This window comes from Cyprinodon variegatus, unplaced genomic scaffold (assembly GCF_000732505.1).
Source record: "Cyprinodon variegatus isolate N-32 unplaced genomic scaffold, C_variegatus-1.0 Scaffold370, whole genome shotgun sequence".
NCBI lineage: Eukaryota > Metazoa > Chordata > Actinopteri > Cyprinodontiformes > Cyprinodontidae > Cyprinodon > Cyprinodon variegatus.
In genome coordinates this window covers 661,069-685,819 of record NW_015150823.1, presented here as the reverse complement: position 1 = coordinate 685,819, position 24,751 = coordinate 661,069, and the positions used below count along the sequence as shown (strand labels likewise).

The 24,751-nt window shown below is 38.7% G+C and overlaps 1 protein-coding gene across 1 annotated transcript in view; it reads right to left on the bottom strand.

The window, feature by feature from the left end:
- Window positions 1–9,469: 9,469 nt before the first annotated feature.
- Window positions 9,470–24,751, bottom strand: part of LOC107092206 (creatine kinase U-type, mitochondrial) — a 28,991-nt gene continuing 13,709 nt past the window's right edge. Inside the window, exons 3-9 of the mRNA XM_015386537.1 lie at window positions 23,673–23,768; window positions 22,129–22,350; window positions 17,819–17,904; window positions 14,481–14,604; window positions 13,784–13,918; window positions 12,053–12,178; window positions 9,470–10,123 (exon numbers count right to left, since the gene is read on the bottom strand). Coding sequence (XP_015242023.1) covers window positions 10,010–10,123; window positions 12,053–12,178; window positions 13,784–13,918; window positions 14,481–14,604; window positions 17,819–17,904; window positions 22,129–22,350; window positions 23,673–23,768 — 903 coding nt within the window. The 3' untranslated portion in view covers window positions 9,470–10,009. The remainder of the gene's footprint in view (window positions 10,124–12,052; window positions 12,179–13,783; window positions 13,919–14,480; window positions 14,605–17,818; window positions 17,905–22,128; window positions 22,351–23,672; window positions 23,769–24,751) is intronic.

Genomic DNA, 24,751 nt, shown 5'->3' with positions numbered 1-24,751 from the left:
ATACATCAATAAAATAAGAAATGTGATGGAGTGTGACAGAAATCCCATAGGGCTTATACCAAAGGCCACACCGCTAAAGCAACAAAACATCAGGCAGCTCACATTATGAAAGACATTTCACTGGAGAGAGAGAAAACAGAAAAGACAAGTATAGTAAAAAATTTTTACAATTAATTTTTCAGATTTCAGAGAGTCAATATTTGTAAAATCATACATCACCGTCTTTTTTGGATAACAGTATTTTTTTCAAAGCCTTTCTACCGTTTATCTCTGGAGATTCCAAATATTTTCTATATTCATTCCACAGTTTTGCTCCACGATGCAGAAAAGAGAATTGCACAATAAATTGCATGGTAAATCAAGAAAACGCTTGTCTAGTATTATAAGAATGGACTTGGCAGTTCTTAACAAAATAATTCTTGAAACTATCAGGGGACTGACCTTGTTTTATCCTTAAAACAAAGGTACATGTTTGATAAATATTAATTTCATAAATATTCAGCAACTGTAATTTGGAGAAAAGCGAGCACTAGCACTGGTTTGAAATGTTCTGGGATTTCGTGTTTGGAGAAAATCCTCTTGAGTTTTTCAGACACTGCAGCCACATATGGGAGGGAGATGTTTTTGCAATTGATCTTCTCACCGTTAGGTTGACACTGGAGATCCCATTGCACAACCATGCTTCTGTCTGTAAAAAATTATCCCTGAACTTGAAATAGGTTGTTGAAAAATAAAGGTCCAGTAGAGTGCAGAGCTGGTCTGGAGTGAAATTAGTCCTGTTGTTTAGGTCACTGTCCTGTTGAAGACGTTTCCTGACTGTTTCCACTGCCTCTGATATAGGTTACACCAGGATTTCTCCTGGCACCATCTTTAAATGTTTGACTTTGTTTGCAAAGTCTTTGAAGTTTTCTATGTGATGTGGTGTGTTTCCCACCAAGCTGTTTAGCAATGTTGCATATTACTGAGTTAATGCTGCTGAGAATGGTTGTGAGTGGTGTTCCTTCATTGATTTTTTTAATTTTGGGAGTCCAAAATAATATGAATGGTTAATTACCCTGTATTTTTGTAGTTGTTGGAGGTAGTCTGTGATTTTCTTTTTGTAGGTATTGGTTGGATCTCTTTTAAAAGATTTATAGGTGTCACTCAGTAGAGTGAGAATTTTATCCTGGTAGTCAGAGGTGTTGAGGACCACGGTGCTTCTTCCTTTGTCTGATGATTGTTCCTTATGTTCCTAACAGAGCACTTCACTCTCAATCTGCAGGTTTACTAGTGGTTCCTAGAATTTCTAAAAGTAGAATGGGAGGCAGATCTTTTAGTTATCAGGCTCCTCTCCTGTGGAAACAACTACCAGTTTTAGTCCGTAAGGCAGACACCCTAACCCTAACCCTGTCTACTTTTAAGGCTACTTTTAAGGCTAGGCTTAAAACCTTCCTTTTTGATAAAGCTTATAGTTAGAGTGGCTCAGGTTATCCTGAGCTATCTCTATAGCTCTATAGTTATGCAGAATCTGTTAGTTCAATCTCTAATGTTCTGCTCTCTCTGCTTTTTCTCATAGTAGCTTCATCTGGTCTGTTCCTGTATCAGCTTTGCTGCCATCAATACATTTGTTTATAGATGATTGAGCTCCGCCTGGTTATCAGTGTAGTCCTGTTTCTCTGACTGTGACTAACTGGATGTGCTCTCTTCGTCCTCTGGCATCAGAGCTGGCTCAGAGCTTGTCTGCCTGGCTGTGTGTTTCCTGGACGGGGCCGCCTTTTACAGCTGTTTTTGAATCTCTGCTTCCGTCTCCTTGAACCCCAGTCGGCCTCAGCAGATGGCCGCTCACACTGAGCCTGGTTCTGCTGGAGGTTTCTTCCTGTTTAAAGGGAGTTTTTCCTCTCCACTGTCGCTACAAGCATGCTTAGTGTAAAGGATTGCTGAAGAGTCAATAAGTCGATGCAATCAGCTGGTTTTCCTTAGAAAGAAAACTTTGAATCAATCTGACTGGATGATCTGGTGAACTGTAAAGTGCCTTAAGATGACTTGTGTTGAGAATTGGCGCTATAGAAATAAACTGTATTTAATTGCCTGCTCGTAATATGGTGATGCTTTGGTCCTGGCTAAGGGGTGTTATTGTTTTTCTTTCCAGTGATGTGAGATTGGAAGGAGGTGGTTTGATGCTAGACAGGGTAGCTGTTACTTTCATCCTGAGCTGCTCTGCCTCTGATTCAGCCAGGTTGTTGTTCCTGATGGCAGATTCCATGGCAGTGATCAGCTCCAGAATGGGTATTTCTTGTGGAGAAATTGCAAAATTCAGGCCTTTACTCAGAACATCCGTCTCTGGTTTTGTCAGCAATCTGCCAGACAGGTTTTTAACCCACTTGTCCTGGACCTCCATGTTGGCGGCTTCCTCCTGTGGTATGACGGTTTCTTGTTTAATTGCTGCTTTCTGTTGTAATTTATTAAATTTAGCTTTTTGTCTTTCTTTGGTTTTCTGGTGCTGTGAAAGCTAGACCTTATCAACAGATGTGACAACTTATTTAAACAAAGGTTCAGGGAGAAGGTTGGACAGCTTCTGCCTTGTCTGATCTATTTTGTGAGAGAGAGCTTCACTTGTGAAGGGAGTCTGTCTTATTCTTTCACTAAGCAGCTTGTTTGTGCGCCTTCCTAAGGATCTCCTCTGCCCCGTGTCCTTTGATAGGAGACTTCAGTCTTAAGCTGTTAGCCACAGAGTTCTGGGCATATCTTGAGACCTGGGAGCATTGCTCTGTTTCTATTAACTCAGGGTTCTAACTATAAGACATGGGATAGTTGTTGGATTTTCATAAGTAATAAATCGTAAAAAAAAATAAATGTATTCCATGAAACAAAATCCCTTTATCCTAAAAAGAAAAAAAAATTCAAACAAAATAAGATGTTACATAACTTTCTTAATTACAGAAACACAGAAGCAAACAGAAAAAATATCTGAAAGTTCAAGAAGGGCTAAAATTAGACTTAGATTTAGACAGCATTTATTGTTGAGCGTATACAAAGCAAAATTTAGTTTTGTACAGCTTTCATGACATTTCCATTCCATAAAGTGCAGCAGTGATCAAATGTAAACAGTGTGGGAGAAAAAAACATGGTGCAAAAAAACCACATTGATATGGAAGTTCAGAGCATTAATATCTATGGTGCAAAATTGCAGCATTTGTGGTTTGGTGTCATCAGTGTGATGCAGAGTCTGTGACACGATTTAGAGGTTTTTCAACAGTTCAGCAGTTTAATAGGCTCTAACATTTCAGTCTTATGGTTAAAGTAAAACGATTTTATTTCTGTATAGAACAAAGAATGTGCCTTTTTTAACAGAAAGGAAAGAATTTCTAGAACTAAAAAATATTTGATTTATGGACTTAAAAAAGAAATCGGGCCCAGTGTGGGACCTGAGGAAAAAAATATATTTTATCATCAATATAATTATAATCGGGAGTTTCAATTAAAATGGTACAAAAGTATTTTAAGAAACCTTCTTATAAAAGCCATTTAATTCCTTTTATCCATGCTGCAGACACCCCTATGTTAAACCTCAGGCAATATTTCTGATTAGCTGGTCTCTGCAGCCTCTGTTCCATGTAGGTGGAGTGGAAAAACAAAGCAGCTGGGACTTAGTTTCCAAGAGATATTTCTGATAAGGAACCTTTTTCAAAAATTAATGCCCCCCACCCCCCCACCCCACCCCATGATATGATTACATAAACAGGAGTGTTACTGAATGACATTCGTTCTCTCTCATCCTTTTTTTAAAAGCCTGATGTCTTTTATGCATAAGATGCTGAACCTTACAACATGAAAGAAATAAGCCGTACTTAAGGGGTAATTGTTAATATCTCAGATTGACAACATGGTTGCTTTTTTTTTTTTTTTTGTTAAATAAAGTGGCTCCAACATCTCATAGTTTGCATTCAGTTATTTACATGTTTTATCTTTTTTTGTTTATATGTTGTGCTGCTATATCCTGTTTTATGGCACGAATTGGGACAAACTTTAGCTGTTAGGGGAAGAATTAACTAGGACTGAAACAATTAATCGGATTAATTGTGAATAATCGAATATTGAAATAATCATCCACTAATTTAATAATCGATTAATCGTTAACTGGAGTATAGAGACTAAAACATGCCTTTAGCTGACAGAGCGACCCACTTAGAGCATTAACTCTACCAAGATTGTAAAAAAAAAAATGTAAATATTTTGCATTTAATATAAAAAAACACATTTTCGTCTGTCAATATGCTCTATCCAGAACTCCTCAACTGGAAAACCTTGAGTTTCACCTGATTTTAGTTTGTAAGAAGTAATATTTGTTTTTCAAAGAATCTTTGGCTATCTGATTATTAATCGATTAATCGAAAAAAATAATAAACACATTAATCGATTAGCCAAATAAAAAGTCAAAATTTAACCTAGTTCATGCTGATTTTATCCTACTTTGTTATGAATGGATCCTTTGGCTGAAAGCAACTCATAACCATCTACTCTCTGCCACAACAAGGGAATCTATAACAATGAGAGCATAATGAAAATGTTCAGTATTTTATTTTTAAAGCATTTTTACTGTATACAAACCTCCCAGATACATATTAAAAAATATAATCAAACTTTAAAGCATGCATTTCAACAGCATTAGATAACACTGGGAAATGAGGGTAAAACATTTTGGGAAAAGGTTGAACATGCACATATGAGTTTTTCCATTAGTTTAGTAACTAGAAGCGGAGCCTTTATTTTTTATAGCTGAAATGCATAACATTGTTAGAATGTTATATATTGTAAATACATCCTAATCAGCTTTATTAAACCTTCAAATGCTGGTTTCTCAGTCCGAATCAGGCATTGAGATCCTCCACAATAGGGTAAACCCACTAAAGGCATTTGCTGAAGAAGATGGATCTAAAACACACATTCATGGTAAAATGAGTTGAAGAAAAAAAATATGGTAGGAAAGACTAAACAAGCAGTGCAGATAACTGCAGCTTTGAGAAAAAAGAATTAAATATCAGGGGATCTTCCCAGTGAATGTCTGTATTTGGAACATGAGAGCCTCTGGGCACTCAGGTCGGGTCTTTCCTGACAAAGTGACGTCAGAGGGTTCTTACCTGAGAAAAAGGACTGGACTGTGATCAACAGCTGATGAAGGGATGCTTAAAAATTCACAACCCATCCTGCAGTACCGCCACGCTCCGCTAGGGGTCAGAAACTGTTTTTCATATTCAAGATGGCCGCTACTCTCCTGATTTGATTGTTCTACTTTCTATGTTTAAAATCGGAGGCGTCAAGTAACGGAGTACAAATACTTCGTTACCTTACTTACCGGTAAGTAGAAATGTCTGCAGTACTTTACTGGAATAATTATGTTTTAGACAACTTTTTACTTCTACTCCTTATTATAATTATTATTTATTTTTTTGCATTTATCTCTACTTTCTACTCCTTACATTTTATAAATAGACTAGTTAGTTTTGTTTCATTTAAGCTTATTTTCATTATGGCCTGTTGGTATTTAAAACAAAATAAAAATAAAATCCATCAAAAATAATTTCTACATAAAATTTATTTTTCTGAAATTTTTTGTTCACCACAAACCAAATTAAATGGTTTTTCAATATGATGCAAAGTTAAATGTGAAACTGTTACCATTAGTTATAAAACTGAGAAAATGAAGTCTAAGGAAGTTATCATCCAGAATTGTAGAAAAATGTTCCTTTAACAGGGTAGAGCAGTAAAGCCTCTATCCTTAACATTTTTCCTGCCTTACTTTTAAAAGTACCATTTTTAAAAATGGTACTTTTAAACTTTTAATGGAGTAAAAAGCTGAAGCTGATCCTCTAACTTCAACCAAAGTGTTTTAAATGGTAGGATTTCTACTTAAGTAATAAACATTAAATATTTTTAACAGGTCTGTTTAAAAGTCATGTTTCGATGCTGCCGTGCCCTAAAGAAACAAACAAAAAAATAAATAAATAAAAATAAAAAATGCACAAGGCAACATTTATGTGACAGTTGCCATAGTGGCTTCAAAAAAGTAAAAAAAAAAATAAAAAATCCATCCACTGGACTTTGTTTCCAAATTAAAAAAATTAAATTCAAAATGTTAGAATTAGCATTGAGTTTGAAGCTTTATTTTATTTATTTTATGTTTTCTAAGCCAAAACAAGTTTTTGGGCTACTATACAAAGCTTCGAGCTCAACCCTAATTCTGACATTTTGAATGTCTTCAAACTTAGAAACAAAGTCCAGTGGATTATTATTATTTTTATTTTTTTTTAATTTTTTAGAATGACTATGACCTAAATGACTGAGAATCTTCACCAGCATAGCCATAGGGGCCATAGATATTAAAGAATATGAGTGTCTGCAAGAGGGAAATGTAAACACTATCAGCTTCAGGTTAAAGAGGTTCAGTATATTTCATGCAAAAGCCTCAATCAAGCTTTGAGTTTATATCCTTTTTCATTGAGCTTTTGTCTTTTGTCATTTTTGGATCAATTTGTTTATTATATCTAATTGTGTGAGACTCAGAGCGGTTTTTGGCCTTTATTTTCTTTTGTTTAAAGCCCAAAACAAACATAAAAGCCTGAAAATTATTTTTAGAAATCACTATTAAAGACACGAGTGTCTGGCTGCAGACCTCACGTTTCAGTCGCTCTTGGAGCCTAGGCTTGATTCTTGAAAGCTTTTTATTTGTATCTTTGGTCATTAAATATGTAGCCAGCAGATGGCGATCCCTGACAATACATTATTTACAGCTTCCAGTTTATCTCCTGCTTATTATTAAATGTTTTTGTTCCTTTTGTTCCAAACATAGTTATTATTCTAGACTGGAATGAGGAACAATCTTTATGTAGAGTTAGAAGGCCAAAAATGATCCAAGTATAACATTTATTGTTGTTTTTTTAATGGGCTTTATTTCATTCATCTAAATATATATTTATTTTAATTTGGTTCCTACAAATAATGAGACTAATTTAATGTGATCTGGGCCTTTGTGTTGTTTCAGGGCAGCAGTGATTTTCACCAAGGAACTCACATGGATGGGATTTCTACCCAATTTTTCCGATTGCTAAATTATTGCACCAACGTTAACAGACGAGCTGAATGCTACTTTAGATTCTGGCCTGGTTCTTTATCATCTCCCAGATGAGTCTTCTGTGAGGATTCCTTGGAGCAAATATTGGTACAGTAACACCCGCCCTCTTCTGGTCTGCTCTTTATTATTTTTTTATGATCTGCTTTATGTTGTAAACCAGGCTCTATTTGTCCTGCAGTGATCCGGCCTTCGCTGTTTAATCATTTAGCCAGAGAACAATGACCTTTATGATTGCTTTTTACTCTGATAAACAATCTTAATCCAAGAGAGAGAAGAAGATTTCACAATGTGTCTGATCTGAAATATTGAAGTAAAAGAAAAAAAAAAAACTCTTCAAAGGGAATCAACCTAAATATGATAATTTGTTTTTCAGCACAGGAAACATTTTATAATTTATATTTAAACAAATAAATACCAAAATTTGACTAAAGTTTAAAGCTAAAAGGAAACCTGTCAAAAAAAAAACTGAGGAAAAGTAAAAGTGTGTGAAAATGTTTTACATTTAGTGAAGCCATAGCTAACATTGGTGCCAAACGCACCCGCCTCTATGAAAGAAACCACACCAAACAGTTGGAGAACGTCTTAGAAAGCCCGTTTCTGTCGTTGCCGTGGAAATCCTTCAGTCCCATGATGCCGTTCTTTCAAACCTGCTGCTCTTTACAGTAAACCATAGAGCTGAGACAGAAGTGACAGAAATAGAAAGACGTGATCTAGAATCCCAATGAGCCCATGAGCATCTGAGTTAATTAGATCTAGTGGGTGAAGCTAATCAAGCTTTTCTATGATGAAATGATGGCGCAGCTCAACAACAAACCTGCCGTCTAATCTGTAGAATGTTCTGTGCTCTACAGATTATTTCTTGCAACAAAGCTCCATCCCTCCCCCATCATAGCCTCACTGCTTCTCAGAAGGAGTTGCCATGACAACCAGCCAACACCTCTGCCGTATTTGGAGCAAGAAGAAGAGAGGTCCGCCATGGTATGGGAGTGAGGGAGGGAGGGGAGGAGCAGGTGGAGAAAATCTGCGCATTGAGGACATCGGACCGTCTTTCCAAAGAGAAAAAGTGCTCCCTCATGCCTCACACCTCCTACAGCTGTTGTGTCTCCTCACAACAGAGAAAGCCCTTGTTGTCCCGTCAGCTTCCAGACGAAAACACTGGGAAATCTGTTGGCTGTTTTCATCACAACAAGAAAATCTCTGTCCGTTCACAATGAGACGGAGCCCATGTGACAGACGTCCTGCCAGGAATGCAAAAAACAAAGGCTTTTTGCATTGAGTGTTTTTTTTATTGATACTTGCAAAGTGAAAGATAAAAGAAATCGTGTCTGGATGTAAAGTAGAAGGAGCAAAATCAAAAAGTATTTGGTTTAGTAGCTGGGCTGCAGGAAAACACTGGATTAGCTGCAGGAAGTTGAAAGCTGAGGTGTTTTATGGCAGCCAGGGGATGATTGTATGTTTGTAAAAACAAAACTAGTTTAGCTTTCCTCAGAGGAACAGGGTTCGGCAGTGAAACGTCTTAAAGGCTTTGAAACAACAGAAGTTGTGGAGCAGGATTTTAAACAACAGGATTAAAACACTAGGATTTATAAACAGAAAAAAAATAAAACTAATCTTTTCATTAAGGTTTACAGAGACAATGAGTGGGAATTTGTATATAATATCACGTGCTTTTTAAAAGTAGGAACATCTTTGATCCTTTCACATTTTATCATCACAAACATTATTTGCTTTAATGGAAATGTGTAAAATAAAGGACATTAAACCAACATAGAATCTAGATTTCAAACATTAATGGTTGTTTTTTTAGATCCTTTTCATTGGATTTTCTTACTGTGTACCTTTATTTATTATTTAATTTATTTTTATTATATATAATTTTTTTCTTCATATATACATAAAAACAGTTTGCATTAACTAGCCTACACAATCATCACATAAAACATGTAAAACGTCTAATATTTGTAATTTTAACATTTTGAGCTATGATTGCTTTTATATTACACAAATAAATTCTGATCTTGTTACACCTTTAGCCAAAGATGGTCACATGACACCAAACAGCTACACTAATCACAATTATGACCTGAAAGCTTAGTTGTCATGGTTACCTAAAGCTTTGGCTTCTTGTTTTTGAAAATAAATCCTTCAGATTTCACAAAGCTTCAATAGAAGCTTAACAAATCAATGCAGTGAAGTAAGAAACCAAACAAACAGAGCAGATACTGTTAAATAGATGATTTGTTTATTAAAAGACACAACATTCTGTTATGGCTCATGTGATATTGCTTCAGGAGCTTACAGTACGGAGCCCGACCCGGCCAGCGTGACACCCAGGTGTCAAACAAACCTTCCTCTTCAATCTTCAGCTTCTAAGTCTACATTCAAAAAATCATTAATTGCTTTAAAACAAACTATGTACACACAATCCACGATGGAGGACGAGCACAGATGGACGGACTACACAGGCAAACGCTACAGAGGAGTGAGGGGAGCTGGGTGCAGAGGGAGTGTTTCTTTCTTTTGGTTTTGATTTTTTGGACATGCAGGTAAGCAGATCTTTTCTTTCTCAACAATTTCCAGAACTCTTTAAATCCCTGTTATGATTTCAGAGCATTAATCTGAGCTTGGAGAGTTTTTCAATCTTCTGCAGTGGAGCCTGATGAAGTTCTGGGCCCTAAGATTGTTCAGCCAAATCCATAAATATGACAGATATAGATGAAATGACGGAGTATAGAGACGAGCAGGGGGGAGTGGTGGATTAGATAGGTAGCATAGTGATGATATTAATAATAATAATTAATGTGGGAATATCATAGATATTTGAAGTATCTATGGGCACGAGGCGGGGAGGGGGTTGTGGCTGTGTGCCCAGAGGTTTGTGAAGCCATCAGGGATCAGTGTCTACTTGAACTGCTTAAGGGGGGGAGGCACCTTGATGTCCTGACCTCTCTCCAGTCGCTTCTCACACTCAATTAGGTAGTTGACACCATCCACCACAGTTTGCACCAGCTGGACCTAAGAGAGAATCAAACCAAATTTACTTCCTGATATTTAAAGGTTTTCTTTAGTGCATAACAGAACCAGAAGTGTTAAAGTATTCATGTTTATTACTAAAACACAATTCCTACCATTTAAAAACCCTTCTGTAGAAGTTAGAGGATCAACTTCAGCTTTTTACTCCAAAGAAAGTGTAAAAGTACCATTTTTAAAACTACTTAAAGAATAAAAGTAATACAGGAAAAAATGTTAAGGACAGAAACTTTACTGCACTACCCTAATAAAGGAACATTTTTCTACAATTATTGATGTCTTAGTTTTATAACTAATGGTAACAGTGTCAAATTTAGCTTTACATCATCTTGAAAAACTATTTATTTTGGTATGTGGTGAAAAACAAGTTGGGGCAGCACCGAGTCCAAACACAAAGAAATTATTTTCTGGATAAAACTAATTTTTTTGATGGATTTATTTTATTTACATACCAACAGGCCGTAACGAAAATGACACTAAAGTCGTAGGGAAGCAGCTGTTCCAAACGTTACATTTCTGAATTCTCTCGAGTGGCGCACGACGTTACACGAGTGAATAAAGTGAATGTGATTGGTCGATTATCATGGGGGCGGGATTGTTGGGTCGGAAGGTTCACAAGCACATTTGTTTGTGGCCGGTTTGTCAGAAGCATTGTTGCTAACCAGTTAGCAACTTAGTGCTAGTAGGTTCCCAATGGGAAAGGAAATGATTCTCATTTCTTATTTCAACCGTTGCGTATATTAGCTGCAACATATGAATCAAGATGCTATGAAAGAAAAAATTTGATTGACAGATGACCGTTGATATATGATTGGCCGAATTTAGGTGTTCAGGCTGACGTATAACTAACTGGCCTGCAGAAGATAATGGAAAAAAAACACAGATTGTAAGAGAAGATTTTTTTTTTTTAAATAGAAATTTTCAAACTTTTGGGACAATATGGTCTGATAAAGAGTACATTTATACACATTTAAGCTAGAATGATTTGACCTTTAAATATGATTTCCCTACGACTTTAAATTAAACAAAACTAAACAGTCTATTTTTTTTTAATGTAAGGAGTAGATAGCAGAGATAACAGCAAACAAATCTAAAGAGTAGAAGTTAATATTGCCTAAAAAATAATTACACCACTAAGTATAGATAAACAAAATTTCTACTTAAGGTAACAAAGTATTTGTACTTTTTCATTGACACTTCTGAACAGATCCAAATGGTTAAAGAACCTCCCATAAAAGATAAATAAAAATCAGTCTGTTTGATTAAACAATGTTACGACCATTTGTTCTACTTTCAACATTTCCATTAAATATTTCACATCCATACATTACGCCATCCATCCTATTGAGTCCTTTTGTAAACCTGCCCAGTATTTTCTGTTGTAAACTTCCCCGTCTCTGATAAGATTTTTTTTCCAAACTGGAACAATAATGGAATTTTTAAAACCTAGGCCATGACAGAGATTCTGAAGTTTTCAGTGATGAGTGAATCAATAACATGCATCTCCTCTGCTCTGGGCCTGCTATTCATTATTTTCAGATTATCCTGCATTCTTAAAGGCATTTTTTCATCTGATAAGCCAAACTAGGACTTATTGAGAAATCCTGTTCTATTTCTGTGAACTTTCCCCCACTCTCCTTCAGATTAGCAACACCTGATCTAGAACTCCTTTTGTGACTAAAGTTTGAAAAAAAAAAAAAAAAAATGTCAGAATTTGATTTAAAAAAAAATCAGGCACTCTAACATTTGTAACCTCCTAAAAGATGCATAAATAACAGAACTAAAATGGATCTGGACCATCCAAGCATTGCTTTGATCACTTTACATTAACTGATAGAACCTCCAGTGACATGTGGATACTCTTCACTGTGGATAAAAGATAAGAAGGCTGCCTTCTCGTCCCAGGTATCCTACCTCAGACTGTCCCAGGCGGTCCAGGTTGGAGATGTCAAACACTCCGCCAACAGCAGCAGTGTCCACGCCGCCGGTCCCTCGTTTCTGCAGACGCAGGTTGTCTAGGATCTTACTGAAGCGTGGATCCTGTAAGGCAGAGAGGAGGAGTCCCACTGAACGCTGTGAGTCTCTGATTAACGACCCGTGTTTTGTAAAACCAGGGAAAATTGAGCTTTTTAAAAACATGTCGGTATGAGCTGTTGGATTGAATAGAAAGGAAAAGGTTACTGACATTTGTTAGATTTTCTCACTACAAAAACGACCCGCCTGCAGCGATCTAATGACCTGGGCTAAGAGACGGGGCTGGTCTGAGGCAGGGCAAACCAATGCCCCGTTCTCACTACCCTCTGAAGACCAATCCGTGCTGAGCGCTGTTCCTTATGACCGTTTACACACCACGCTAGCACGGTTCCTCACCTCCTAGTGGCTGTCTACGGTACTACTGCTCTCTAGAGGGAAACAGCCAAACCAACATGGCGGTGCCCCTAATATTCAGGAAGTTTGTGGAAAGTCAGGCGAAGAAGACCGCCTTTGATGAATTTACTTGGCAGAGTCGGCTTTTGGGAAGTGGATACAACAAACGATCGTCTAATCAGGGCTTACAGATGCAGGAAACAACGACAGACGTTGATGTTCATCACACTGCTAAGCAGAATCATCACTGGAAATGGTGTGGCATGGTAGGGAAGCTTTTATTGTTATGAATGTCTAAAGTTTCCTGATTACGGAGGCTGACTGTAAGGAGATGATGCGGTCTGCTGATGCTCTGTTTGTTATCTGAAAACGGAACCAGAACTGAACCTCGCCAAGCCCTACTGATGAGCTACTACCATGTTAGCGGGGTTCAGTTGTGACTGGCACGGTCCGGATCAGTTGTGCGTGCCATTTACACTCAACAATTATCTCGGTTACCGTGCTCGGACGGATCTCAGCACGGTTTCAAAAGGGTAGAGTAAAAGGGGCTAAAGAGACTGCTTAGGGCCCCAGGGCAAATAGAGGGCCCTGGAGAACGTTGCGTTGTGTAGGTTTTTTGCATTTACAATGATCACCATAAGAATATAGAAAGAAAAATGATTAAATTTTGTGGGTTTTTTTTCCAATCAAAATATGTTATCTTAAACATGAAAAATGATTTAGATTTATTCTCTTGGGGCCTGATGGACACACAGTCAAAAAAAATTTATCTTTGAAGAACTAAAATAATTGATATTTTATCCTTTGTTTGATTAAGTTATGTCTGTTTTAGTTTTTTTTTCATTGTTCTTGTACTACAGGTTACAGTATGAACCACAAACACTTCTACGGGAAATAAACAGCATGCTAATTGATTTCATTGCTTTTAGTGACATCAGATGAATATGAACCGTCTGAATCATCTGATAGTTGAACTGTTAAACACAGCAATACATATTACTATCAGAAATAAGAGGCCCCCATAATCCCACCCTGCCTCGGGCCCCTTGGAGGCCTGGGCCGCACAGCAGACAAATAACCCAGTTTGCAGCTGTAATCTGACAGAAATCAGGTAAGTTCTAGAGGTGTTAATAATGTAATTTAGTGGTTATAAACAGTTTAATCCATCCTCTGAGCTGCACAGTAAAATAACTGTTTAATAATTTTCCAGAGAAACAAGGACTAAAACCCCTGCAGATGTTGGTCTTTGGTCCGGCTCTGCTGCAGCTGCTGTGTTACCTTGCTGAGCAGCGGCAGCTTGACGTGGACCCCAGCTCTGAGTCCAGTTCCCAGGTTGGAGGGACAGGTCAGGATGTAGCCGAGCCTCTCATTCCACATGAACTCCCAGCCTCTCTCCTGGATCAGACGCTCCACCTGATGGGGAGATGCTCACAGTTAGAGCTGTGCAGCTCTTCAGTTTTCCTACAAAACCTTCAGGTGAGAAATCTAAAAGAATGTAAGGCTGTGAAAGTGGGAGTTGGAAATCAAACCATAAACATGTGCCTGTTTTCAGTTGTGCACCAGAGCAGCAGCATGTGCTGCAGCGCTTGTCGTTTGCTCTCTGACTAACAGGGAACGGGAAAGTTTGAATAAATAATTTATGTTCACATGACCAAGTTTGGACGCTGTTTTGTGTATGTCTGTCAGCAGGCTTTATCCTTGACGGATGACCTGTGGAAGCCATTTCCTGCTTTTAAACAAGACTAATGCTCCTTTATTGAGTTTATAAAGGTGTCTAGGAGCAGAAACGCTCCACAATAACAACATCCAGCATCTGGATTAGATCATGCAGAGCAGAGTCTGTGCTGGCTGACTTTAACATATTAAAAGACAGAGATATATTTAGAAAACATTAACTAGAACTTCTGTTTATCCTCCGTTTACTCACCAGTTTTTCCCTGAATAATCTAGAAGGATCCATTCTCAGCTGTCTTACCTCCTTGAGACCTTTGCAGAACCTCTCAAAGACCCTTTTCATGTTGCCTCCCTTCTCCATGGAGATGACTCTGGTGTGATCCTCCTCATTGACCCAGATCAAAAATGTCTTCTCATTGTTGTGCCTGCAGAGAGGGAGTTTGCTCTGCTTGATCAACAGCTCAGATGAATGGGACTAAGGCCCATCTGTCCCTCACAGTTGCATGAACATACAATCTACATGCGGACTATTCCCTTTGGCCTTTCAATGTTAATTTAAACTGTTTAACCTTTTTAAAAGCTCTTATAGACTGATTCAAAAATAAAGGAACATGTAAACAACACAATATAACTTGAATTAAATCAAACTTCTGTGAAATCAAACTGTCCACTTAAGAGGCAACACAGATCGACAATCAATTTCAGTCGCTATGGAAATGGAAAAAGCAACAGGAGGAAATTATTGGTAATTGGCAAGACATACTCAATAAAGAAGTGGTTCTGCTGGTGGGAACCACAGACCACTTCTCAGTACCTATGCTTTCAGACTGATGTTTTGGTCACTATTAAATGCTGGTGGTGCTTTCATACTCGTGGTAGCATGAGATGGACTCTACAGCCCACACAAGTGACAGGCTGTAGGAGGGCAACAACTCAGCAGCAGGAGAGAGCGCTACCTCCGCCTTTATGCAAGGAGGAACAGGTGGAGCACTGCCAGACCCTTTCAAAATGACTTCCAGCAGGCCATAAATGTGCATGTGTCTGCACAAACAGTTAGAAGCCGACTCCATGAGGATGGTATGAGGGCCCAATGTCCTCAGATGGGGGTTCTCACAGCCCAGCTCAGTGCAGGATGCTTGGCATTTGCCAAGCATCCTGCACTGAGCTGTGCTCTTCACAGCTGAAAGCCGGTTCACACTGAGCACATGTGACAGACATGACAGTCTGGAGACACCGTTGAGAGCGATCTGCTCCCTGCAACATCCTTCAGCTTGACCGGGTTGGCAGTGTGTCAGCAATGGTGTGGGATGACAAGAAAGAGGAGGTAGCATGACTGCCATTAGTTACTGAGATCAGATCCTCAGACCCCTTGTGAGACCAAATGCTGGTGCAGTTGGCCCTGGGTTCCTCCTAATGCAGGACAATGCTAGACCTCATGGGGCTAGAGTGTGTCAGCAGCACCTGCAGTGTGAAGGTATTGAAGCTATGGACTGGTTCCCAGACAAAGATTGAGCTACCTACTCACAATGATGAGAAGCATACCTGAAGGAGCAAAGTTAGCATCATAATCTGACAGCATAGTACCAGCTGTGAAGTATGGTGGAGGTAATATATGCTAAACACAGTTAACACGGGTTGTGGATGAGAAAAGCTGGCTAACATTACGCTTCTGTTGTCTCACATACAAAGACTAGGTGTATTTCCTAATTGAACCTAATATATGTTAAAACTGAAGAATGTCTGGTCTAATTAAAAAAAGACTGATGTAGGAAATTAGATCTTAACTAGACTGCTTATTCGACTGGCCTCTATTCATGTATGCAGATCAATGCAGTGAAGGGCTGAGTGGGATTCTATTGGCTGCGGGGTCAGAAACCATAAATCTTCCTGGAACAACTGAAACCTAATTGGGTGAGCAGGACAAGTCTCTTAATGAGGAGTAAAACAGACTTAGCCTTTATTATTCATATGCTAACTCTATAAATTAAACATCCAATTTATAAAATCAAACATCCATTAATAATTTCTATAACTGAGGCTGTAAACTTCACATTCTATGAATGGCTTTTCTTTTTAACTGAGACATTTTTAAAATCCATTTCTCTTTTTTATGCCAAATTATATGATGCTGATTAATGAGAAGCTTAACTGACAACAGAAACCCCATGGCAGCGAGGAAACGATTCAGCTGTTTTAAATTTTACATATTTTAAGCAAAAAAATGCTATCAAAGGAAAGATTGAAAGAAAAATGATAACAGTTTGATAAGAGCTTGAATTTTCTAAACAAACTGTTGAAATGAGGTCACTTTAGAGTAAAACCTGGCAAACAGCATGAAAAACATTCATCCTTTTGCTCTAATCACAGATGCCAACTCAGAGTCTTATTGCTCCACAGCCTGCGTTAGTATTTACTGAAAACAATTATGTTTTATATCAAGTCTTTATTTTCATGAATAAAATCTGGACATCATCTAAGCATTACTTTAGAGTAACAAAACCTTTCCCCCCTCACACTACTTTTGTTTGATAATAATTGAGGGTGGAGCCTCGATCTAACAAAGAACAAGAGAAAGGACAAAATAAGAGACAGGGAGGAAATCACAGGATAAAGGGTGTAAGGAAAAGCAGGCGGAGAAAAAATAGCTTCCAGTTCCCCTGAAAGAGGAGCTGAGGAGGCAACGGCTGAATTATTAAAAAGAGGAACGTCTGATAAGCCTTGGTGGGGATATAAACAGGGAGGCAGGTGTTTGATTACAGCTGGCTGACACATTAAACTGATTCCAGTAAAAACGCTGATATTTGATACTTCTAGCATTATCAATGAAGGCATTTTCACTACAGCCTGGTAAAAAAAACACAAATGATTTCAGCCAAAATACAAATTTGTGGAAAATGAAAGATTCTTTAAGCATGAATGGATAGAAAAAGTCCTGTTATATAATAAACAATACCACAATATGCTTAAAGGGGGACACCATTTTTTTTTTACATTGGCCCCTTGATTTTATGTTATTACATCATGTTCTACTCACCCATATGAGCTTTGTGTCATTTGGAGCCGTTCTGAAGATATTCCGTTAGGTTATATCCAAGTAAACTCCAAGCGGCGCGTGTACCACGTCATCCGTGCGCCAGACTGGGCCACAGGCGGCTATGCTCTACCCCTTCTATTCATTCTAGCTAATCTGAATCGTTCAATTCCATTTGGAGAGCGAGATCATCTGTGGTAGCAGCACTAGACATCTTCCAGGCATGTGAGGAAAAGTAGCAGCAGTTCAGCGGACAGGATGAATGAATAGTAGCCGGCACGTGGATGATGTCATACACGCTTTGTTTTTAAAGGATATAAATATAAAAAATATAACCGCAGATGTCTGGGGGACAGTGATTGGCCTACATGTTATGAATGCTGGCGTACCATAAAGAATAAATGATGGACACTTTAGTTTGTGCCTTCAAGTCGTTGCCCATAGGAAGACGTTACTTGGATATAACCTAATGGAATATCTTTGGAACGGCTCCAAATGACACAAAACTCATATGGGTGAGTAGAACATGATGTAATAACGTAAAATCAAGGGGCCAATGTAAAAAAACTGGCATTCCCTTTTAATGCAACTTTTTTATTTGAACTTACCAAATCCCACGGGCATCGGGCCAATCACGGGCCATGCCAGCACAGGTCAGGAGGGGCGACACAGGTTTGTCAAACAGGAAGTGATCCTAAAAGGTATAAATCAAAGATTTGTTCATACACACATAGAACTTAGAACTCAAAACTGTTTATCCTTTGGGAAAAATACGTTTGTCTAACAATTCAGGCCAGGATAAAAGACTGTAACACATGTTCCAGCACAAACCACTATTTATAATTAAGCCTAATTATTTCTTCTCTGTCTGTGTTTTATAAAGATTTATAAAGTTAAAACTTAAAACTTTGCATCTTATGAAAAAAATCTTAAGCTTAAAAACCTGAAAAAAGCTTTAAATTTGAAATAAATCCCGTTAAGATTAAGTGAGAGGGATGGAAGGTCCATTAGCTAACCTCCTCCAGCTTCGCTAATAAGCTTACAGCTAAATCTTCACTTCATGAAGTCACATTTTAGATCACTAATTCTTGTCATGACTGGACAGAGTTTTGCAGCAGCAGCAGAAGGTTGTTTTCAGGCTATAAACATGATTTCTTTTTAGGACATTTCATCACAGCTCTGGGAATATATCAGTATCTTATTGAACCACAATAATTTAGCAGAAAATCTTAATTGTTATTTTCTTAAAGTTTTCCTCTGCACTAATCAGCCTTTAACTGTTTGGCTCCAGGTAGGTCAGCCATAATACTCTATGAATCAGTTCATTAAATGGTCAATTCAGAAAAGGTCATAATTTACATTAGCTGGTCTGTTTTCTTTCCTCATGTCTTCCTCGTCCCGATAAAGAGTCTGGGTCAGTTTCTCTTGTGTACTTGTGCGTTCTCGTGTGATCAGTCCTGTTCCAATTGACAAGACCAAGAACAGACAAAGTCCCTGGATGTTGTTCTCGCCCCTCCCTCTTTACCCAGCATGCATCAGAGCAGACTTGTCAGTTCTCCAGACTGACAGCTGTCCCAGCATGCACTGCGGCAGCAGCAGCTTCCAGGCTAGCCTCACTGAGCTCAGGGTATTAAGTTAGAAGTTCACTTTTCCGTTGCCTTTGTTCTATAAAAGTACGTTTTAAGAACATTATACGAGAACATTATACTTTAAGCTTCACTATATGGCTCTGATGGCGATTTTTTTGTTTTATTTGGCTAAAAAAAATGGTTTAATTTGTGTTTATCTGACTGTGTTAATCATTATTCCCCCACTAAATGAAAAAAGTTATAATTTTTTATTATTATCTAGAGACTATTACAGACATCCCAAGTCTCCTGGAAGTTCCTGGAGTCTCCCTGATATAGATAGTTGTTCACGGATGCCCGCGAGTCGGATAAATAATCCCGGATTTTAGACTATATGAGGTAGTTTTTTTTTTTGCGAGTGAGGGCGTGCAGGCAGTAACATTATTCATGCACCAGTGTGGATTAGAACTACTGTTATTACGCAGACAACAAGAGAAAGAGGGTGTGGGGAGGAGGCTGCTTGTGAAACCTGTGCATATCTGTCCAAAGCGATGCTCTGTTCAACAAGCGTTCCAGGCGATTGGTTTACTCTCTAACAGTCACCTAGTGACCACTTAAAGCGGTCTATCCTGTGAAATAGGTTGAACTCTCGAGTGAAAAACGAAAATATAAGACTCATTTTACAGCAGAATATACTAAAGTAAATCCATGTCTAGTGAAGGTGAAGAATGATGAAGAGTGTATGTTTTGGGCGTCGGTTGTCTTTGGTGGGGTTGGGGGGGTTCGACGATAATCTCCCAGAAATTATTTTTTGGAACTAAAGATGTCTGCTGTTAATAACAGGAGGCAAAACATAGCTCCAGACCAGCTTTGAATGTGGTGACGTCACAAGAACGCTTCTGTTCCAGTTGACCCAGATTTTCTGTGCCAGCTCCCGTTCCCCCTGAATGCACACTTTCTTTTTTACTCACCAAAGACAACGTACACGAGTCCGTACTAGTTCTTGTGAATTTAAAAACAACCCGGATGAAAAGAAGGTTCACTCAAGCCCTGCCCCCCTTATCACATCCTTAGCATAGCAAGGGTAGCATATGATCCTCATGATGACGAGAAGTGAGCCAGAAATTTTGGAAGACAAGCATGGAACTGGTTTCAAAGCTGAAAACAACAATTGCATTGTGGGAACACTTTGGATTGAACCCCAATGACAATATGATCATTTCAAACTGAAAAACTCAAACGGAAAGAAAAAGAAAATCAGAAGAATTTTATCTATACAATTATTTTAAGGAAACACTGGTGCTGAATTTTACTTTAATATCCATAAGAAGGTCTATGAGAACAGCTATGTTTCCCCCCCAGGCCTGAAACTGGTGGTGGAGTGGAGATGGATGAAGCTGGTTCAGTCTATAGACTGCTGGTTGGAGAGACGATCTGGTTGAACTGCATTGGTCAGATCCAGGTGACTGTGTGAGTTGATACTAGTGTTTCACTCGGGACCCATAGGATTGGATCCAGCTTGGATAAACACAGGTTTGCATGAGCCTGTCGATGATGACCAAGCATGAAGCGACAGTGGAGAGGAAAAACTCCCCTTTGGGAAGAAACCTCTGGCAGAACCAGGCGCAACATGGCGGTCTCATGACAGACCGGTTGAGATGTGATGGGTATTGCAGTAAGAGTCCGGGAGGAATTATACTCTGATAGGGACAAGGTTGAAGAAGCTAGATGGAGCTTAGCTACGATGGTGGAGAAGGGGATGGAGGGGGGTTGAATCGGGGTCATCTGAGTCTATATTAGACACAGCGCAGCCACTTCTTGCACTTAGCTGGGCAGCAGGCTGGATAGTGGATTTGAAGACCTTTTAAAATGAACTCTGGATGCTGATTGGGCTTCCTGGAGGTTCAAAGTTGATTGGTTTGCGTCAGAGGCAGGTGAGCCTCTGATGATGAGGGCAGGTAATTTAGTTTCTTCAGTTTAACTTCTGCCTAGGCTTCATTTATCGCAATCAATTCTGGAACAACTTACATTGCTGCAAAGTTTGCTACGTTTATAGGCCGAGCGTTACATTGTTCTTACTACTAGCATGGATCTGTGCCCTACTGGCAACTCTCTCTTCCCTTCTGTCTGGCAATAAACCCAATTTAATGGTATATATTACCCCTAAAGGCCCGGAGTACGGAAGCCCAGAGCCGTCGTGTCCCTCTGATACTTTTTCACAGTGGTTTTCTAGAGAAAACAAGTTAACTTTCTCATTATCTAAAGATAATGAAAGCCGTTTACTCATGATAACAAGATGATTGCTGTGTGTTAAACTGATTACATCCTTCAATACCACAACAGCGGGAGAGGATTTATAAGTCATGGCAGCCTGTGTGTCATTCTGTAAATGATCCTGTGCTTCATTTTTAGGGAACAAAATGACGTTGTTGGTTTGATGATTTAGTTCCACTTCTGATTCATAAGCAAAACCGCCACGGGTTTCACCTGTAATAGCTATAAGATGCATTAACCCACAAAATGATTCCAGATTAAAGATTTTAATAAAAAAAACAGTCACAAAGTCAAACAGTCAAAAACAGATTTGTTTCTACTGTATCCCATGCAATCCAATCATCCACCACCACCTGACAATGGTGATTATTTGCGCACAGGCAGCACCACGACTGCACAACTATGGGCCCTGCGGGCACGGATAGACTGGGAATCCAGGTCTATTTGCCAGCCTCATTCATTGCTCAGACAGGTGAATTATCTCATTATCTCAAGAAATCAATACCTGTTTTCTCATGGTCCTGAGAAAAAAAAAATTGATGGTTTAACCGTGCTAGCGAGATAGTTATGTCATTATCTCGAGAAGACAAAGCAGAAATAAAAGTCGAGAACAAACGCTCTTGGCTTCTGAGCCACAGGGAATTAAAGGTGACTTTTATAAAATTGCAATCATCAAATTAATTTTCCAGATCCACCTTATCATAACCTGCTCTACCTGAATCTGATGAGTTAATCCACAGGATGAAAAAGTTAGGAGACCCTAAGAATGCCTGGGTTTTTTTTGACATATTTAGGCTTATGGACATTTTATACAGATTTTAAAAACATTAAAAGTATCATATAATATAAACAAATAATCAAAACTGAGGAAATTTTAATATATTCTGTTGAATGTTATAGTAAATTTGAGGAATAAATGAGGACAACCGAAATGTAAACTTTCATGAGGCGAACATACCAACAATGCTAAGCTGCATTTAGAATAAAAGTTGTAAAAAATGATTTTCTATGATAGTCTATTAAAACACAGCTACCCTTTTTGCTGATTTAAAACATCTCATCCAAGCATCGCTTACATCAATGAGCTGCTGTTGCTCCTTATCGGTCATTTGAGTAAGACTGTAGTATCTTCCAGCCAGGTCTCCCTTCAGCCCGGCCAGAGCGTCCACCACCACCCGCTCCACCTCTCGGCGTTCTGCACGGGTGCAGGCAGGGGGCAGACTCAGGCCCCTGATGCTGCGGCCTGTCCTCACCCTGGACGACAACACGTAGCGCTCATCGAACACGCCTGAATGGATCTGAAACAAGCGAAAGCATCAACGTCAAGCAGTATTCCTGCAAATATTTCTAAGCAAACGTCTGTAGACAGTGATGATGGTTAAGCCCATGTTTGTCTTAGAGAACAGATCTTAAATCTCTGTAAGGTTTTATCTGAATAAAAACGTTTATATATTGGCCTCTAAGGAGAAAGCTGGCCTTTCTTTCGAAAACAGCATAGATGTTCAAACTATTTCTGGGACCGTGCTCTTAGGACAGAAAAAGGTTAAGATATTCAACCATGACCTAAAGCCTGATCATGGTCCATCAGTAAAAAACATTTCAAGAGTCAGGCATGGAGGTGATGATTTGGGCTTGTTCTGTACCTATGGTATCTTTCAGTCAGTAAAATGTCCTCCATGGTCAAATGTTTTTCCCATCAGATCAGCATCTCCCATGTAATAAACTGCAGTTTTTGTGTTTTCTTCTGAACTTGAAGTCTTTGCCTCATCGTTGAAGCTTTCAGATTATAGACCTCGGTTTGTTTTTATCTTTATCTTCATATCTCAGCCCATTTTTTGGACTGTGGGATACATTTACCACCTTGTCTCTGTGGGCTTTGATTCTTATTGTCACCCTTTTGTTGTGTACTTTCAGCATTCTTGTTTTATGTTTGATTAGTTTTCTATTTCTCTAAATGTTTCTATTCCATTTTATCAAATTCCTCCTCTCTTTCAGTGTATTTATTCCACTAAGGTTCACTTCTTTGTTGCAACTATACTGTTGTAACCAACATGTTTCCCTCGTCCAGTTCCAAACGCAGGCGACGGATCTTATTTAAAATGTGTTTCTTTTTTTATGTTTTTTCCATTAACACTGACATTAAAATTTTTTTCATTTGTATGAACTCTTCCTCTACAGCACCTGCCTGCATTTTAGTCTTATTACCGCAACAAACTGACAGCAAGAGTAGCTTAGGTGAAACCAAGTAATCTAGTGTGATAATAATCTGGACCCTGACATAATGAGACTGTCATTCTCCTTTTAACAACCTGGTAACAAACAGTGGAATAAAATAAAGATTATTTTTTGTCTGATCAGTTCATAGTTCAGACAAAGAGTTGCAGCTTGAACGATCAACTTTACGTTCTGTGGCGCCAAAACATATTTTTCAATTACAATATATCCAGGCCTGCTGTTGCTGCATTTATTGGCTGCTGTTTGACGGCATCCATCATGATTGGTTTCAAGAAATTAAAAAAGAGTTAGAGACATTTTCCTCAACAGCCTAAAATCAAAATTGTTCCCATCAAAACATAACCCAACCACAGGAGAGGAGTGACTAGTCACGGGTAGTAAGTACCTTGCTGGCATCCAGGTCAGTGGGATGCCTCATGTTGCGGGGATCATAGCCATTGTGCCTCTCTTTGATGACAGGGTCCAACAGGTCAGCAAACACCTAAAGAGAAGCATATGAACATATACCCTTGATTAATCACAGCCATGGAAGATTTAGATCTTATATTACTCTTCACAAAAAGTTGGTTTCAAAAAGAAATATTTTGTTAGCAAAAATCAGCATAAAAAGGATCCATACATATTCATTTAAACTGTGACATTCAGAACTGCTTATCAAATCATTTGCACCTTTCCATCCCAATCAGATTTTTACATGACGTACCACACAGAGGCATTTTCAACATTTCTCTTTGGGGATGAGCTTCCAGTTTTGACAGTTAAAAAGCCTCCTGACCATCACGCTAATATTTAGCAGAGAATTACTGATACAGTTTTTTGTTGATGCCGATACAGATGTTAATGCAGCCGTTCCTCTGACATCACAGCCCCAGACAGCTGTTTTTAAAACCAGTCACGGAAAGTACCTGGCCTGTTGGTGCGCTGTACTTGAAGGGTTAAAAAACAATCCACTGGACCTTGTTTTCCAAGTATGAAGATGTTCCGCTTCCCTTCCAGGAAGCTTTTTCAATTCAAAATGTCTGGAGAAGCGTTTAGTTCCCTGCTTATAGACAGAGTAACCCAACAAAGCCTTGTTATGGCTTAGAAAACATGCAAATTGAACTGAATGAAAAGGTCCACACCTTTGTAATGGGGAGTCATTGAGGTCGTTGATGGCCTGGCTGATCAGGCGAAATGTTTAGGTCCCCTGCATAGCTATGGGGTTGTGATGATAGGGCCTGGAACCTGAGTCACCCCCTCTGATAAAGGCAGGTTTTTCTCTCTTAACATGAATGGCTTCCTTTACACCCCTCTCAAACCACCTATGTCCAAAATGAACATTCTGGTCCTCAAAAGAATGTCCTTTGTCCTTAAGTTGTAGATGGATAGCAGAGTCTTGTCCTTTCTCCAAGTTAAGGACAAAGGACATTAGTTTGAGGACCAGAATGTTCACATACTGGACAAAGAGGACAGGTGGAAAACAAA